The sequence below is a fragment of the Hylobates moloch genome, unplaced genomic scaffold (assembly GCF_009828535.3).
Source record: "Hylobates moloch isolate HMO894 unplaced genomic scaffold, HMol_V3 SCAFFOLD_1, whole genome shotgun sequence".
In the NCBI taxonomy this organism is placed as follows: Eukaryota; Metazoa; Chordata; class Mammalia; order Primates; family Hylobatidae; genus Hylobates; species Hylobates moloch.
The window spans coordinates 198,652,684-198,672,168 of NW_026652276.1; the positions used below are offsets into that span (position 1 = coordinate 198,652,684).

The window sequence follows — 19,485 nt, forward strand, 5'->3', positions numbered from 1 at the left end:
TGTTACCTTTAAAATATGAATTTTCTACAGTTTATTCTATTTATCCATTCCCTAATATATGTCCATTTAGAGTGCTTTCAGTTTTCTAGTATTACATACAATGCTGCAACACACATTTTCATATGTCTCTTGGTACACACGTGCAAGAGTGCTTCTAGCTATGTGCTTAGGCGAGGAGTAGTTTGTTGAACAAATGAAAATAATTGTGTATCTTTGTTCTTCTTTGACATATTCTGTTCTTCAGTTTCTTTTTTTTTTTTTTTTTTGAGATGGAGTCTCACTCTGTCACCCAGGCTGGAGTGCGGTGGCGCCATCTTGGCTCACTGCAACCTCTACCTCCCGGGTTCAAGTGATTCTCCTGCCTCAGCCTCCTGAGTAGCTGGAATTACAGGCATATGCCACCGCGCCCAGATAATTTTGTATTTTTTAGTAGAGACGGGGTTTCTCTATGTTGGTCAGGCTGGTCTCGAACTCCCAACCTCAGGTGATCTGCCCACCTCAGCCTCCCAAAGTGCTGGGATTACAGGCGTGAGCCACCGCACCTGGCCCCACTTACTTTCTATAGTTCATTTGCATTCACAGCTTTTATCATCAGCCTTATGGAAGTAATCATAATCTAAATGCATATCCTGTCTTTTTTACTTCTCTCGGATTGTCAGAATTGGAATCTTAGAAAGACCTTAAGAAACAATCCACTCTTTTGCACTCAGGTATACGAATAATTACTAACCCTATTAACAGGTGAGCAGAATGAGGTGAGAGAAGGCTAAGCACCTTGCCTGACATTACACAGACATCTGGGTACTGGGATTCCGATGCCCTTTCCCTTAAATCACACTACCTAATGTCCAGTCTTCCACAGGATGTGCACCTGCAAATCCTGCTAACATGTCCAAGATAGAAACTATACTCAGGTCTCCCATATCAGTGTTTTATCTCATAAAGTCCTCCTTAATCCTCAATTTTAGGATTTCCCATCCCTCTCCTCATTATATACCATTTCCCTCTCCTCCACCCTGGTCCAACTGAGGACACATCATTAAAACTTTTTGATGCTTGATCTGTTTCCAGACTCTCTATAGGTTGATTTGTCCCACAAAGAGCTGCCTACAAAATTCCAAAATACCGTTTGTATCATATTATGCACTATCAACAATCTCATTGGCTCATCTCTGAGTGCCATATGAGGTCAAAACTACTGAAATGAGCATTAAACTGCCCAAAACATCAATTGCGCTGTCTCATCCTTCCAATTCTCCACCTCTAATCACACGTCTATCCCAGCCATGCCAATATGCTTCATATTTTTCACATCTAAGATACCACAGCTATATACATTTATTCCTTCTATTTTTTAAATGTTTAATATCAAAAAGTGGAATATAATTAAATGATAGCATTTACATTCCATAATAAAATTTTAGCCCAACAGAAAGTTTTCCATGTTTGTTATTAGGTTAGCATCAGCTTGTAATAAGAGATCTATTTTAGAGAAATTCTATATGAGACACTGTTTCAGACACTGAGCAGTGATTCAAAAATTTAAGGTCCCGAAACCTAGACTTTAATGATAAATAAAGCCTTCTGTCAACCAAAAAAACCCACTCAGGTTTAAACAGAATTTCTATGATTCTCTTTTATATTTTATATTAAAGTATACTTACACAGTTTGCATACATGCTTACCATTCTGAAATTTTCTTCACAAAATAAAAGTATATATGTATTAGGTTGAAGATAAAAACATTATTTCAATTTTTAAAATTCTGCTTATCCTAAAATTGAATTACTGATACAGCTGGCTGACTGGATGGATTGGGCGATAATCTTAATATAAGAGGTCATGATGTTTTGTAAGGTCTATACTCCACACTCATAAACCCACAAGTGAGCCTTTATAAAATATGCTGAGGAGCATATACTCTTGGAGCTGGAAGGGACCCAAAAGATGATCAATTATCTTCATAGAAAAGTAGGCGACCAGGTGCTGGGAGACAATCAACTTGCCTGCTTCATACAATCAGCTGATGCAGGGTACGGAGCTGGGATTTCTCATATCCTGCCTTTCTAATGTCTAGAAAGACCATCTAAGTCAGAAGAAAAATGCAATAAATATTTAGATTGCTCTCCTAGGTCAGTAAAATACAAGGAGAAGCCAGCATTACTTGAATAGCAATTAGTTCTGCAAAAAGTCATTCTATATGGAAAAATAGTTAATTATCACACTTATAGTCAGTATTTTTGCCATAGCTAGGGCTCCAAAAAGGTTAAAAAGGACATGCAAAAGATGTAAATAGTTTTTCCCATTGTACCAGAGGCCCCAGCAGCATAGGGGAAAGATAAACAATAAGCTCTGAACATCACTCACTCAGATTCTCCAGCAAATGCTTGCAGTCATCAGTGGCAACATCATGCACGGTCCGATTGCACTTGTCTCTCCTTTCTGGCTCAAGCCCTCCATGCCTACACAAGATTTCTAGGCAGTTCTGTAAAGACAAGAGCTCTATTACCTTCAAGTCCAAATGAATTAACTTGAGTGCAAAACCCAAAGGAAAAGCCAGTTGCCTATAACAATCAAATCAAGAATTCACAGCTATAAATCTTATTTCAATTCCATCAATCCCAATATACAGATTAATCTTAGATTAAACTAAAAAATGTCTAGAAATGCAAAACAAAGAGCACTTATTTAAATGCAAATGATAGGATCATAACATTTTTCCACAGAACAGCTTCTTAGGTTTCAAGAAAAAAAATAGCTTGCTAATCAGTCTGCAGATTGAAATTAAGAACAAAATTAATTTCAGCAGACATTCTCCTTTTATGGTAATTTGGCAATAGAAAACAAAAAGACTTTTGCTATAATGGGATGTACTTTGCTGTCTTCTAGACTATAAACTGCTTTCCTGGTAATATAAGTGCAGGGCCCTAATTTTAACAATTCTAAGAGTCCTCATAAGCATATTTGTATTTGAGATGTTACCTTGCCATATTTTATTTGAAAAATATGCACATCATGATGATTGAGATTTTAGAAAAACATTCCCTATAGATGTTGAAGTTATGCTACCTTTCCTTTTCAGCTTTTTCTTCTTCTGTGTTGCTTAAGGAAATTTCCATTCAAAAAGTAGAACTACGAACTGAAAAGTCTTAGTCCTCCATATTTTTTCAAATGCAAAGTAAGAGACAATATATATACATAAATTTTCTAATAAATAAGCACATGGCAAGATATTACATCAGGATATTTACCAAAGAACTCTCCTATATCAATGTTTACCACTTGATGATTTGTTGGCTAATTTCCCACAAGGCTAAGGAGAAAAATGAATAGACCAGAAAGCATGAAGAGGAACTAATAACCACAACAAGCAATGCCCTGCCCACCATGACTCCCCTAAACACACACACACACACACACGCACACACACCCACTCAGAGGCATGGGGCTGTCTTGCAGTTCTAACAACATATTAAACCAGGTCATCTTGAATAGCCTTTTCTTATCTTTCTGTAGCACACCCTTACATCCACTTTTAAAATATACCTTTTTCCTTTCTAACATAAAATATTTTTAAAGCAAATACCATATCTGGCTGGGTGTGGTGGTTCATGTCTGTAATCCCAGCACTTTGGGAGGCTGGGGCAGGTGGATCACTTGAGGTCAGGAGTTCCAGACCAGCCTGGCCTGGCCAACATGGTGAAACCCCATCCTACCAAAAATACAAAAACCAACCAGACATGGTGTTGGGCGCCTGTAATCCCAGCTACCCCAGAGGCTGAGGCAGGAGAATCGCTTGAACTCAGGAGGCGGAGGTTGCAGTGAGCCAAGATCATGCCACTGCATTCCAGCCTGGGTGACAAAGCAAGACTCTGTCTCAAAAAAAAAAAAAAAAAAAAAGACAGAAAGAAATATAATGTCCACATAGAAGTGTATAACTTGAAGCATTATCACAAAGCACACATACTTGTGGAAGGAGCACTTTGGAAGCCCCTTTTGTACTCCATCTCAACAATTAACTCCTCCCTCCCCCCCAGAGGCAACTACTATCTGATTTCTAATATTAGAGATTGGTTTGGTCTATTTGTGAACTCTATATAAATGGAATCATACTATATGTAAGTGCATTTTTATATTTGGCTTCTTTCATTCAACATAATGTCTCTAAGATTCTTCCGTGTGTTGGGAGTAGTCAGAATTCATCTTCATTAAAACATGATTACTATGTGGGATTCCATTATATTCCATTGTGGTATACCACAATTTACTTATCCGTTCTCTTGTTGATGAACATTGGTGTTCTGCTATGAACATTCTAGTACATGTCCTGTGGTGGACACATGTTTGGTGTTCAGTATATAGTAGAGCTGGACTGCTGTGCACAGGGCATACACATGTTCTACGTTAGTCCATATTGCAAAGAGCTTTCAAAAGTGCCTACACCAATATGCACTTCCACAAGGAGTATACATGAGTTCCAGCTGCTTCATGTTGCCTCTGAAACATACTTTTAAATGCAATAATGAGTTGGCTAGAAAGTACAGTGAGTCCCTAAGGGCCAGAAAGAAAAACAAAAAAGTAAGCAGAAACCGCCAATTCAGTGAAACTTTAACAGGAAGCCAGTGCTGCTCTGAGGGTAAAGCTGACAGACAGAATCTTCTTGGATGGTGGAAGGATGGGAAACTGGGCCTTGGGTTTCCTGAGTAAAGAAAATCTGCCTGCTTGCAAAGGGAAGCAACTAGGACATTTGTTTCTCCCCACCTGGCCCTGTTCAGGTTAGAGGGATCTCTCTAAAACTTGCCATTTAAGTCTGGCAGTCTGTACAATTATTATGTGGCCATTAAAAAAGCAGATCTTAAAGAAAAGTCTGGAAGTCTGGCTTTCAGAAGTCTACAGTTCAGATTTAAGAAATCGCTAAGAAATTAACAGAACACAAAGTCAGATAAATAAATGTCAATTCACATCAATTTGTTATTACTAATTTGGACAAAATCAGTAAATGAATAAGATAATGTTGATTTAGAAATGAACTCCAATTAGAAACTTAAATAGAAAGCAATCTGAGCACTAAACTTAGTGAATTCTCAAGATGATAAATGATAAAAATCACACATTTATTTTGCAAGTTAGAATTTGCAGTAAATGTAGGTAAGAGCCACAGCAGACCTGGATTCTAATCCTGCCAACCAAAATGACTGTATCTACCACTGTTGCTGAATCATTTAACATTTTCCTGCTTTCATTTCTCTATCTGTATTTCAAGTATCTATATCTCATAAGGCTAACATGACTTAAATGAAAGAAAGATGTACACGAAGTTCTTATATTCTTGGCCTGTACTAAACTCCCAATATTTATTAGTAGCTACTATTATTACTATAATCAACATCATCATCACCAGCTAGAAAACAGTCCAAATATCCAGTTAACTGGTGAGGTACTATAGCACATAACAAATGTCACTAATCTCAAGACAATTTAAGTGTTGTTACTTCAAATTACAAACACAAATGATAAAAGGGGTAACACAAATTTGCAATACTCCCGAACTGAGAGTCTTTTATTTCTGACCTTCAAAGTAGGTTATTTCTAATTTTTATTACATTCAGGTAGGTCAGTGGGCCGGAACATAAGCAGTGACTTTCTCTTTAAGGAAGCACGAATGTCAGTCCCCATGAGGGTAGCACAAAGCCAAACACTACTACAAGTGTAAATTCTGCAGTGTGTGCTGGCTGCATGGGGAACTCAAAGAAAGTGAAAACTTTGGCCCTACTGACACTTAACACCAACAGCTACAACAACTATTTGAGCGCACACTAAGTTCCAGGCACATTCCACACTTTGCAAGTATTCAATGTTCGTTTAGCCCTCACAACAATTTGTAAGTAAGGCACAAAGCCCCTTTGGGCCAGGGGCTATTATGAGGGCTGAGGGTCCTGATGGTGAATAAGGTAGAGCAGTTCCATGTCTCAGGAAGGAATGCAAAGTGTCCTGATACACTCAGAAAAGGGGCTGGTGAAGCAATGAGTACAGTTTTACTTTATGGAGGAGCAGGAGGAAGTAAAGAGGGAGAGAAGTATCTACACTCTCTCCTTGTTGAATGGGATTGTGTGAAGAGGACAAATGCTGTGATCCCAGTCCCTGCTTCTGGAAATAGAGTCCCGGGGCCCTAAACTGGGCAGGATGTCTTCCCAAGTGATACGGAGACAGGGATCTAGATGGATGAGTTTAAGCTAAATTCCTATTAGGATATGGAGACATCTGCTATAACAGAGACCTTTTAAAGAAGTAGTTTAGGCCTCAGCTTTCACATGCACTCACATTCCACTTGCCGGAACTCAAGTATTTGGCCATAGTTCCCTGCAATGGGGACTGGAGAATGCTGTCTTTATGCTGGGTGCCCATGGGTCCAGCTGAAACAGAAGGATCCATTACTATGGACCAAGAACAGAGGAGAGGTTGAGGGGTGAGGGAAGTGCCAGGCTCCTTTAGGCAGAGCTGAGAAGCAAGGTACCAGTGCCCAGGAAATTCAGTAGAAACCCCAAGTCCAGAGAGCTAGAGATAAAAATCAAAGTCAGAGCAGGGAGCCAAGAGTTTGAGATTGAGCAGAGGGAAAGAAAGTGAAAAAAGTTTGCGATTATATGTTTAAAGCCCAGCTCAAGTGCTGAGAACAACCTTGGGGTGTAACTGCTGCTTTACAAGGCTGGGGAGATGAAAGCTGTTAATGTGGGAAATAACAACATGAGCAAGAAGGTAGAGTTAGGTGTGCATGGCCAAAGATGAAGTTGGCTGCTGTGAAGGGCTGAGTGCTATGCACTTTGAATGCTTTTCTGTGGGCAAGAGGATGTGTTTGGGAAGGAAAGTGCCATGTTCTGAAAAGCAATTGTACTGAAAGATTACATTGGAAAGGACGAGAGCGACAGCAAGGACGAGAGTTACAGCAAGGAGACCAGTTAAGAAAATATAGTAGTCCATTCTCTTACTGACTCAGCAAACATTTAGTACTTTTGGGCCACAGACTCTGCTGGACACAGTATATATAAGGATTAAAAAGTAACTGTTCAGAGGAGACAGAGAGGCAGAGAGGCATGCAAACAATTACAATAAAGTACATGCTCTCTAAGCAAAGTGTGGAGAGGTATCCTGGGAACACCTAACTCCAAGAAGCCAAGACAAGCTGAAATGTTTTCCAGGCAGACAGGGGTCAGGACAGGAGAAGAGGCCATTTGAGGTAATGGCAGTAGCAGATACAAAGGCAGGGAGTGGGGAGAGCACAGGATGTTTGCACATTGGCTGGTCGTGTGTGGTCAAAGCCTAACACACACTAAGGAAGGAGACAGAAGTGTGTCTAGGGGAGCAGACCAAGGCCAGATCAGGAAGGGACTTGACTGTCATGATAGGCATCCGTGCCTTGGAAGTGATAGAGGCTTGGGAAGACATGAAGCAGGTAATTACATCACCATGTTCACCTGTTAGAAAGGCCCCTCACATGGCAATGTAAGGGAAGCAGAGAGACCGAACATGATGAGACCACGGCAGTGCCATGAATGTGCCCAGACAGCAGATAATGAGGGCTCCCTTAGGGCAGCGCTGACAAGACTACGGAGGAGGCAAGCCATTCAAAATTTATTCGTAAAAGAGTAAATCAAGAGTTGTGTTGATCATTTAAGTTCTTTAAGTTAGGAAGATGGAGCAAGTAAACAAATGCCAGGTGATGCTATTGGAGTAAGAGAGGAGAAGCAAGAATTGCAGCAGACTGTCCAAGAAGCATAAACATTAGAGCCCAAGAATGTGCTAGAAGGGAGCTGTCTGGTGGAAGCAAAAGTGAATGTGGTCCCCAACAGGGTTACCCTATAACTGTTTAAACTGGAACACATTAGAGAGTAAAAGGAGGCACTGTTAATAATTACACTGGGATGACAGGCATAAACAGGGTTGTACTGAGAAAACTGGAGTTTGTTTCACTGGTTACCAAGGAAAGGACCTGCCTAGACAGATTTAGAAAATGCTTAAGTAGGGCTAGAGATGAGATTTTGGAATCCCTATAGATTATATTCTGCAGATCAACAAGATCATTCAAGTGAGAAAGTTCAGAGTGACGAGAAAAAGGATCAAAACCCAGATCCGTGAAAGGTGTTGGTGGGAAACACTGGATGGCCCATGTTTTGGATGAGAGGTGGAGCGTGACTCTGGGCAGCCAAGTTTACATTCCCTTTAGGATTCTGCCAGTCATTGCTGTCCAAAGTAAGAAAGCATTCAGTACTCTTCACTGAACATTACAGAGAATGAGTATAAAAAGGCATTTTCCAGAACAATTTTTTTAAAAATTAATAGAAAAAAGGAAATAATCATAGATAATCAAAAGCATTACAACAGAGTTCAAAGAACAGATTTCTATTTATCATGATTAAAATCTAGTTCCAATGACTTTGTGCCTTTTGCAGGCACCTTATCTAATTTTCTCTTTTCTAAACTAGCTACCCAACTCCATCCGACAATGAATAACTTTAGTGACTCCTATTATCTTGTTCTTGTTGCATCCAATTCCTAAGAAGATGGAATCCAAATGTTGGGGCGTCATGTGGACCTTTGCACACACCTCATGGAGACCTCCCGGAGGACCGAGGTGGCTGCTACAGTGTGAGTGGAAACGTCTGACTCTCATATGGCTAAAGGCTAACAATGCATCAGGCAGATAGCAATCCTAACACAAAAAAATGATCTAAAGTGGGTAACAAGAGGGCTACCACCTGATCAGAGGACAGTGGGCCTGCCCAGAGATGACCTCCAGGATGCTGGAGATGAATGTCTGGAAGACAAGTAAAAAGGCAGATATGGAGATATGGGTTTGGGACCAGTTACTGCAGGAGTCACAGTTGACTCCTGAAAGACTGGATAAGCTCTTAGAAAACAGGAGTAGGCAGCTGAGAATAAAGCTTGGGAGTTGCTTAGAGTTAAAATACACACACACACACACACACACACACACACCCCAAAAAAACAAAAAGCAGAAAAACAAATAGAAAGCCTGGTCAGCAAAGTTGGAGAGGAAACGAGAAAAGGGCAGTGTTCTGGAAGCCCAGGGAGAGAGGAGTTTGCATTAAATCATCAACTTGTTAAAACACCCAGGGAGACTGAGCAAAAGCAGAAGTGACAGGAAGCCACTGGCTTCGGCAACACATAAGCGAGAAGTATAACCTCCTCCTGCAGTCAAAAATTCATGCAGTCCCCCCAGTGAAAAAAATCTCTGGGTATATGAACTTCAACAACAGAGCCACTCAAATCCAGACAATCTCCTAAATTTGTTTTGGTTGCAGGAAACTAACATGTCAATGGTTTCATGACAGAACAGAAGTTTCGTTAAGAAACTCATGTATCTATTCACATGAAATGATGGAAACAAAGGCTTATCCTTAGTTCAGCAGTCCCTCTGGAATAGTCAGGCCAGTGTAGAGAGACGTTTTTCGATAACATTTAATGGTGGTCTGCACAAATTTCTTAACCATTGGAAAAAAGACCAGGGGCTAACGTGGAAAAAGGACAGATTTGGGAATTTGATCTTCAGGAATTAGTTACCCATTTCCCATTTGCTGTAGATAAAGACTTTCTTTATCTGCAACACAAGGGACATTGACTAGATGAACTGTCAGGGGTCCCCAAACCCCCAGTCACAGACCAGTACCAGTCCGTGGCCTGTTAGGAACCAGGCCGCACAGCAGGAGGTGAGTGGAGGGTGGCAAGCCTTCCTGCCTGAGCTCCGCCTCCTGTCAGATCAGCAGTGGCATTAGACTCTCATAGGAGTGTGACCCCTATTGTGAACTACACATGCAAGAGATCTAGGTTGCATGCTCCTTATGATGTGGAAGAGTTTCATCCTGAAACCATTCCCATCCACCCCACCCCCAACCATGGAAAAATTGTCTTCCACGACACTGGTCCCTGCTGCTAAAAAGGTTGGAGACCGCTGAGCTATGCTATGTCCCTTCAAGCTCTGAAATTCCACAATTCTCTACTGAAAACCATGTGGAAACTGAAGTCATCTTCTTGGGTAGCAATGATTCTACTACCCTGTGCAGATTAGACAAACGTATGCTACAGTAAAGAAAAAAAATATTTTTAAGCTCTACTTGTGGTCAATGTAGAATCTTTTTACCAATGCAATGACTAGCTTGGAGCTGTATTCTTTTCAGAAATCTGGCCTTAATATCTTAGCTATAAGTGGATTACTTTCTGAAGAACTATCTCAGCCAGAATATAAATATTAGGCAAATGATACAAATATATTTTCCAATATCTTTGACTAGGGGAGAAGGAAGTATGGTACAATGAAAAGACTAATGGACTCAGGCAATCTGGGCTTCATTCCCAACTTTTATCTACTAAACCCTCTGGGGTTTAAATGTCTTAATCATAAAATGGAGAGGTTAGACTAGAAGATTAAATGTCCACTCTAGGGCTTAAAAAATATATTAATAGCCTAGCAGTGTGTGAATATTGTCAGTCATGCCCACTTAAAAAAATCTCTTTCCTTGTCCAAAATTCATCTTGTGCTTCTTAGAGTAAAAGAATATAGGAGAGTCATAGTCTATGGGAGAAAGAGGTCACATTTCCCTTGGACAATATGCCAGAGGTGTAGAAATCAATGACAATGCCATCTTTGATCATAAAAACACCAGAACTAATAAAGAATTCATAATTAAGGAGCTGAGCAGCATCACAATTGCCCTACACTGAAGGGTAACTCATCCTGGGGAGTGGGTTCCTTTCTGCCTAGCCTGAGAGGTTCAGTAGCTGAACATCCTAGATCAAGGGCGTTCAGGTTTTGTTTTTCCTGTTTTTTTTTTTTTTTTTTTTTTTTTTGCCTCTAGGCTGAGTGCAGGCATAATATACTCCTATCATTAACATCTCATATTACATTCAGAGTTTTTCTTTTAAAGGAGTGGAGGCAGGTTGCAAACTACCCTTTCCATGCACCTCTACAACAGCAAAAGAGATTCATAGTCCTAGATTAACAGTGCATATTCAAGTTTAAACTATTCACATTTTCCATCTTTGTCTCCCAAAAACTTTTATGTCAAATATTATTGCATTCCATTCAAATAATACATACAAATCAAGTTCCCAGAATTTTTGTATCTCTTTTGTCAAAGGGTAAAGTTGGGGAAACAAAACAACAAAACTACTGCTAACAAACAATACCTCCAGATTGAATTGAATCATGCCCTTTTCTCATTTTGTAAAACACCAAAGTCCAAGATGAACAGCTTCTGCTAAGATCACAATAACAGGAAGTTACCCAACCAAGAGCTCTAAATACACATCGTTAGCTATCTCCATCTGGATGAACAAATCGTAGCACTTACATTCAGCATGTCTAAAACTGCATTGTCTTCTTGATCAAAATGATGCCTTTTCCTTGTTCTTTTTGGGAATGTCACTATTATCTTTTTATTCAGCTCCCCCATTTCCCTCATCTAATTCATGTTCATTCCTGGGGCATTCCTAATATTTCTCATTATTTCCACTGCTCTCATCATCTTTCATGTAGTATCCCTTCCTGATATCAATTTCTTCGTAATCTCAAATCTTCTTGATGTTGTTGCTAAATGAATCTATTTAAACTATTCAGTTGATTATTTTGTTCCTTTGTACAAAATCTTTCAATGGTTTCACTTTGACAAGTAAATTAAGACCAAACTCCTTGCTATGTCATTGAAGGCCCTGGGCCCTGCTGTGAAACTCCTAGTCAGGTCTCATTTCTCACTACTCTCCATTATCCCAACTAACAGGGGACCTGTTATCCACCTCCCTACTTCCATGTGTTTGTTTTTAATGCTCCTTTCACCTGAACCACTCTCCTTTTTCAGTGGTAATGGTGAATTTAACCCTCCTTGCAAAGCTCAAAATAATTTCCACCTCCTCCAGAATGGGCCATGCCTGAGCCTAACATTCCTGGAGCTCTGCCCTTTGAAATATGTATGTTCTCTTTCTTTTTCCTGTAATTGCTGCATTTTTGTACTGTTCCAACTGCATTTCTGTTCTCCCTGTGTTCACTTTTTTATGTGTGCTTTTCTTATCCTACATTTGTCTTGTACTCTGCACACTTGCCATTGAACTAGGAGCTACCTAATGGCAAAAGTGATCCTTGCAAATGTTAGCACGGACAGTGCCTTGCACTCAGGAACTTCCTAATATCTTATTGCTAACACATATTAATGCTAAAGTGATTGACATCAGAAAAACATGAGTGAATGGACTACTATATTATACTATTTCTTTAATATTCAGAATCTTTCTGTACTCTATCTGAGCATCTAGAGCTCCCTCTTAGATATCGGTAAGACAGCACAGTTAGAGATAAGTTTGGCAGCTGAGGATACAGGGCAAGAGAATGAGCTCTGCAGCATGAGTGTGAATCCTGACCCTGCCTCTAACTAGCAGCATGGTGTTGGTACTGAAGTAAGCAACCCAATGGACTAAATCAATGCCAATGATTTGCTCCTATAGTAGATAAGATAAAATGTTTGAAATTACCCTCATATTTCTTATTAACGAACTACAAATAAATGATTTTTATTAAAAGTCTCTTATACCCTTGACCATAAGTAACTACTACATAGGAATAATGTCAATTCATATTGGTAAATAACATCTGCAATTGTATCACTCAGTCTCCAATTATTCAATTTAAGTACACTTAATCTATAGCAGACAACTTTGCTGCTCATCAAATTACAGCTGCATGATGAGGCCAGCTGCTACCAGACACACCTTAAAACCTTTGGAAGCAGCAATGTGGGCAGCAGTCCAGCCTTCTCTGTTGGCGTGGTTAATGAGGTCTGCAGGAACAACAGGCTTGGATATGCCTTCAGGACTCTCTTCTCCTCCATCCAAGTCAAAGACACTTGACTCAGACCCCTCCTCATTGAAAGAATTTCCACGAGCTAGTATTCTATAGTACATAAGAAGCTTGAGGCTGTCCACATTACCAGTGTCCACAGCTGCATGAACTGGTGTCCAGCCATCCTGAAAATAAAATGACCAGGGGGAAAGGGTTGATAACAACATTAATGTCAAGGATAATGTTATTGAAAGTTCACTTCTAAATGTTCTTGGGCATGGACCACTGAGTTGGGAAAAGCAGGCATTCCAATCCTGAACATCATCACTGATGAGCTGGGTAAAGTTCTCTGACCCCTGTTAGTTAACAATATTTCCAACTGCTATGACTTATGTTTGCTATCTTGTAATCATTTCTACCTACCAGTTAACCATTTGGGGTGAGCAGATACTGTCCAGGGCATAACTGAGCATTATGTATGGTAAATCAAAATCTCAATTTAATACTATGAAAGAGAATGAACTTTATCTTAAAGGGATTAAAAAATTTATATGCAAGAATAATGTTATTAGTAGAGTACTGAAAGAATGCAGTTGTAAGCCAGTTTTACTTATAAGGCACTGACCTAACTCTGTGATCTTAAAATTTTATGCCAACCACCCCAGAAGGAAAGATCCTAAATAATAGGGAAAAGGTAGACATAAAGAAAAAACAAAGCCAAATAATTTCCGTGGAGGTTTATGGGCCCCTATTGAGTGTTTTGTGACTGCAGAGGGATACTGATCATTATAAGCTTAGAAAATGTTTCAACTAAAATTATTGGGTCTATTTTCTAGAATATATTACTTTGGAGCCTCTATTACCCACTTAGCTGGTTGCTAGAGTAGAGGTATTAATAGAAGTCCTTTTTAGGGCAGTGATTCTCAGGTGTGGTCCCCAGACCAGCAGCATCAGTATCACCTGGGAACTTTATATAAATGTAAATTCTTAATCCTCATCTCAGATCTACTGAATCAGAAACTCTGGGGATGGGGGTCTACCAATCTGACTTAACGACCCCTCCAGGAGATTCTAATACACTAAAGTTCGACAAGCATTATTCTGGGAAAAATCTAGGTTCTATATATAGTCTCTTCATCTTTATATAGAGATTGATCTGCCTTCTACTCAGGCACCCATCTTCTTTAGTTTTTTAAAAAATTTTTCATAAAAGAACCTGGCCTTATTTTGGTGATTTGGTGACTCTGGCTTTATTTTTCTACCTTTAATTTCCCCTTGACATACCTTTTTCATGCACTATTTCACATTGCTATACTAAATATATTTCAGTAAGCTACAGTACACTTTTAAAAAATAATAGAGTAGAAGACAGAGAAATAGGCAATAAATACGAACAATCTAAATTTGGGCTAAGTCATCTGACCGTTTGCTAAAGCCGTCCCTTTATAATGTGGCTTTTTCTCTGGTTTGGTATCTCATACTAATAAAATCCACTTGGCTAAGACCAGACAATGGTGCTCCAATCAGGTAAATAAAGTCCACTTGGCTAAGACAAGACTCTGGAGCTTCAATCAGCTCCATTCAGGCATGTTCTTCACTGGGTCATGGACACCTTTACTTGGGTAGTATAACAGTATACTACACAAGTAGTCTACTACTGAAGAGTAAAAGTGCTTTTGACCTTTCCCGATTTATATTACAAAGGCCATGCAACCATTTCTGGAAAAAAAATTTCTATTTTCCTTTTGATACTTTCTTATAAGGCACAAGACATAATTGTTCCCAATTACACTGTTTATCTCTGGAGTTTTGAGCATCTATACTTCTAAAGGTTTTGTTTAGCTCATCAGCAACTAGTTGGAGAGAATGGATTTCTGTGTTCTCTGACTTAGGATGTGACTAATTTTTATGCCGTGCTACTTATTTTTCATTCAGCCCTGTGATACAAAATTAATTCATTTTTCACTATAGAATTTTATACTGAATATGTGTAACACCACAGATTTCTCAAGTAATATATATAAATAACATGAAAAATATAAAACTAAACTGTTTTCTCAGATTTTCAAAAAATAGGAAGTTTTTTTAAAGAAAAAAGCTCTAGCAATGAGTCATTAAAATGTTTATATCTAGCTTATTACATCTCAGCTAATATATATATATACATATATATATATATATATATATACACATATGTATATATACATTTTTTTTTTGAGGCAGAGTTTTGCTTTTTTTTCCCAGGCTGGAGTGCAACGGTGCCATCTTGGCTCACCGCAGCCTCTGCCTCCCAGGTTCAAGCGATTCTCTTACCTCAGCCTCCCTAGTAGCTGGGATTACAGGCATGCAACATCACGCTCGGCTAATTTTCTACTTTTAGTAGAGACGGGGTTTCTCCATGTTGATCAGGCTGGTCTTGAATTCCAGACCTCAGGTGATCCGCCCACCTCAGCCTCCCAAAGTGCTGGGATTACAGGTGTGAGCCACCGCGTCCAGCCACATCTCTGCTTATATTATTAACCATTGGTCCTCCTTTACTTAAGAAAACCCAGGATCTGAGACTATTATTTGTTGAATGAATAAAAAATTATACCTCCCTTGTCTGCCCTAGTTCTAAAAATAATCAAAGTATAGGTATTTGCTTTCCTGTTTGACAGATGAATCTGAGGCTCAGAGGTTAAAGGACTGGTTAGGCTAATAAACAAGACATTTAATTAACGGGAAAGAGATTCAAACAAGGGTCAGACCACTTTCCAAATCCTACAAGCAAAACAAAATAAAGCAACCTCTATTTTAATTTACTTTGTTTTTCTAGTTGTATAGTTTACAAATATATTGCAAATTATATATACAGGGGGAAAAAAAACGGACTGGTACTCACCGTGGTTTTTACACTTCGATTGGTTCCAGCTTCCAACAAGAGTTTAATACATTCTTTATTTCCATTTTTACAGGCCAGGTATAGAGGTGTCTGTCCTCCATCAGCAGCATGATTAATGTTAGCATCATATGCAATTAATAATTCTACACACCTGAACACAAGATTAGCATTAATTACATAAAACCTGGGTTTGACCTTTGAAGCATCACCTAACCAAGATATTAAACACAGAAAAGAAAGCAATGCTGCATCTTTATATACATCAATTGTTTCTATTTATATATATCAATTATTATGGATCTTATTACATGAATACTGTTTTTTCACAAGGCTAGAAAATATATTCTAATCATAAAATTTAATTTCTCCCATGAAAATCTGAAAAGTGCTAATACCTGCTTTATGACACTTCCCTGTAACCAACTTGTGAAAGTAGAGTCCTTAGAATTAACTTACTGGGATGAACGGTTTAACTGTACTTGATAAATATATATTATTTTGGTTCAAAATAGCTTGAACATTGAAAAAAGGCTGCTGAGTCATTCTGAGATTTTCACTTGAGAAAATAATTATAAATAGCATAGACAGCAGGGCACCATGTGCCTTCTCTATAAAAGGCAGCAGAAAGGCTGAGAAAAGGGTTGCCTTGGGGAGAAAAGACAGCAGAGGTTGTCCTGTCTCCTGAAGTCGGCTAGTTGATGAGGAAAAAGATAGCTAAGCAGAAACTCGCTGTCCTGAGAATCAAGGAGGAAAGAAATGAGGTAAAGTCAAGACTTTGTGACACTTATTTACTGGCTAAACACATAGAGCTTAAGTTGTAAAATTAGTTGAGAATAAACTTAGAAAAGAGGGCTAAATCATAATCAAAGTAAGAAGCAATCCACTTCATCTTTTATTTTCACTCCAATGAATGTTTTTCCTAGTTTTCCCTTGCAGTATCTGATTTATGCATTTTTTTTTAAATTAAGTGACATGTTGATATATGTGTGTATCAGACACATTTAAATTAACCAATCCGGCCTGGCACGATGGCTCACACCTGTAATCCCAGCACTTTGGGAGGCCGAGGGGGGCAGATGACGAGGTCAGGAGATCCAGACCATTCTGGCCAACATGGTGAAACCCGTCTCTACTAAAATACAAAAAATTATCTGGGTGTGGTGGCTTGCACCTGTAGTCCCAGCTACTCGGGAGGCCGAGGCAAGGGAATCGCTTAAACCCAGGAGGTGGAGGTTGCAGTGAGCTGAGATTGCACCACTGTACTCCAGCCTGGCGACAGAGCAAGACTCCGTCTAAAAGAAAGAAAGAAAAAAAAAATCAATCCCCAGATTTCTCCAGGGTCCTTCCTTTTTGCAGAGTTATCCATGCTTCCATTCCTATGACTGCTATACTCTCCAAGAAAGTGGCCCTACAGGTTGCCTGGTGAAAGTAAAGGTAAAAAGCACAGCTCAGAAGGAGAAATTCCTTTTGAAGGAGTCAGGTTATGTCCCAAGAGTAACAGCAAAATCAGTGTCTAGGGTGCTCAGTGACAAACTCAGGGTAATGAGGTATGTGGTAGACATGCAGAAAAGTAAATCATGCTATATATAAATAATTCATTTTGAATTTTTTAAAAAGTTACATTTATGATTAATAACATGGAGTCAACCTTAAAAACTCATATTTCAATAATTCTGGAATTTGTTAAGAACATTCCCATTGGGACAGTTAGATTAAAAAGTTAAAAGCAGCTTGCGTTTCCCACAACCTGCCATTTCAGCACAGGCAGAGAAAGCAACTTAGCTATTTTCTATTTTTTTTAATTAAAATATGACTTCTACTGTTAAAAAGTCATGCCTATGTCTAACTGACTTAGTAAGCTACTAAAGAAATCATTGCTAAAGTTAGGTATATTTTAATTAATAGGGTCTCTTTGGCTTAATGCTCAAACTACTTTCAGTATGTAAAATTCCTGCTTCAATTTTGTTTTAAATGGTAAAACAAGATGAATAATTAGAATACATTACCACTAGGAAACTTAGATTATTACAACCAACATAATTCTATGTTCTACTTTCAGTGACATCATAAGTAAAAAATCTTTTGGGGGGTTGGAATGGTGTAAAACAGTGAACAACAAACTTCTCAACAGTCCTTTATCTCATGACATATGTGTTGATATGCAATAGATGATCTTCCAAAGAAAGTTCATTCACGTTCAACTGGGACACAGCACAATTCTCTTCTTCACTTCCCTCAAACAATAACTATTATTAAGAGCAAATTTAGAATCCTAGTTTGCATTTAAGTCCTCAAATATATTTAGTGAATTTATTTGCCAGTGATTTTAAGCACTAGTTTACACATTCAGCCAGAACTAAAATACGTGTGCAAATTATAAAAAGAGGCTCCTTTGATGGTGGGAAAAAAAGAATTAAGAGCAACTTACTCGAAATGTCCCTGAGCAGCTGCAGCACACAAGGGTGTGAAGCCATTTTTATCAGCAGCATTGACTTGGGCTTCTGCACTCAGCAGCAATCTCACACAGTCTATGGATTTTAATAGAAAGCCATGTAAATTCCCCATTTGGAGTTATGATGTGCCAAATTCAAATTCAGAATCAAAGTAGATAGATTCTAAACCCAAAGGGACACTCCCCTGCACAGTTCATCTCACAATTCCATCATGGCAGACCTGAGACTCTGTAGACTATTTTACAGGAAAAGCAGCCTCTTTTCCCAAAGATTATAATACCCCAGACTCACTAAGATGCGTGGGTGTGTGTGCGGGCGCGTGCACACATGCACACGTGCCCATGCGCGTGTGCATTTTGGGAAGAGTTGCTGCCGAGTTAAAAAAAAATGTCATGTGCCAGAAAATGCTTTACCAGATTTTTCTACTTGTCTATCCCAGAAAATAATGTTCCTGGATGGAGAACCAAATTCATTTACCAAACTGAAATACCATTCTTTGTATTTAAATAAATTATTACTTTATGATATTTAATTTAATCTTTAAACTGCTTTTGGATGGTGGGCATCCTACACTTAACTCCATGAATGAGGCTAAAGGACAGCCCATCGAAAGTCACCTAACTCAGGAATAAATACCACCTAGATGTCACATTCCTCATGTTACTTACTAGATTTACTTCTTCTACATTAAAGAAAATCTCCATAGTGATTATGAAGAATTCTAGAATACTTTAAAAACAACGGGCTCTCTGAGGTCACTAGAATCCTCCATTTATCTGAATTAATCGACAATCATAGGGGCTCCCATATGCAATGCTATCTGACTTTGCATTTGCAGTCAAATCCTCTCTTTTTCTGCACTCCCACATGTTTTGGTATATTTGACTAAAGGATTTGCATTTTAAAGAACAATTCCCAGTCGTCATCGATATACCATTTATAGTTACACAACTTCTCGGTTAAGACATTCAAATAACTATAACTTGTTCCAACTGTGGAACAATTTCAGGCCCATGACCTTACCTAACTGCTAAAACTTTCCCTCACTGTAGCATGTAGCACTAAAGTTCTGATAATTAGACTTTCTCATATATCAGGTATTTCTAACAGACCACAAATGGAAAGCAATCTTTGCATAAAACAAAGATTACTTTTTACTAGCTCTGGTAAAACTTTACATTAAGGAACTGTACAATTTGGATTTTTTAAATGTTTATAAAAACTTTAAATCTCATGTTTAGAAAAACTATCCATTACCACCTGTAAAAGAAAAATAAAACTAAATTGAACTTTCTGCTCGTAACAATGGA

General features: G+C 38.7%; 1 protein-coding gene across 5 annotated transcripts in view; it reads right to left on the bottom strand.

The window, feature by feature from the left end:
* CTTNBP2 (cortactin binding protein 2) overlaps nt 1–19,485 on the bottom strand; it is a 162,755-nt gene that overhangs the window by 54,232 nt on the left and 89,038 nt on the right. For all 5 annotated transcript variants that reach the window (XM_032761548.2, XM_032761549.2, XM_058426194.1 and 2 more), the window contains 4 exons: nt 18,151–18,250; nt 15,723–15,873; nt 12,772–13,026; nt 2,368–2,485 (listed from right to left, as the gene is read on the bottom strand). In XM_032761548.2, the coding sequence (XP_032617439.1) occupies nt 2,368–2,485; nt 12,772–13,026; nt 15,723–15,873; nt 18,151–18,250 (624 nt within the window). The remainder of the gene's footprint in view (nt 1–2,367; nt 2,486–12,771; nt 13,027–15,722; nt 15,874–18,150; nt 18,251–19,485) is intronic.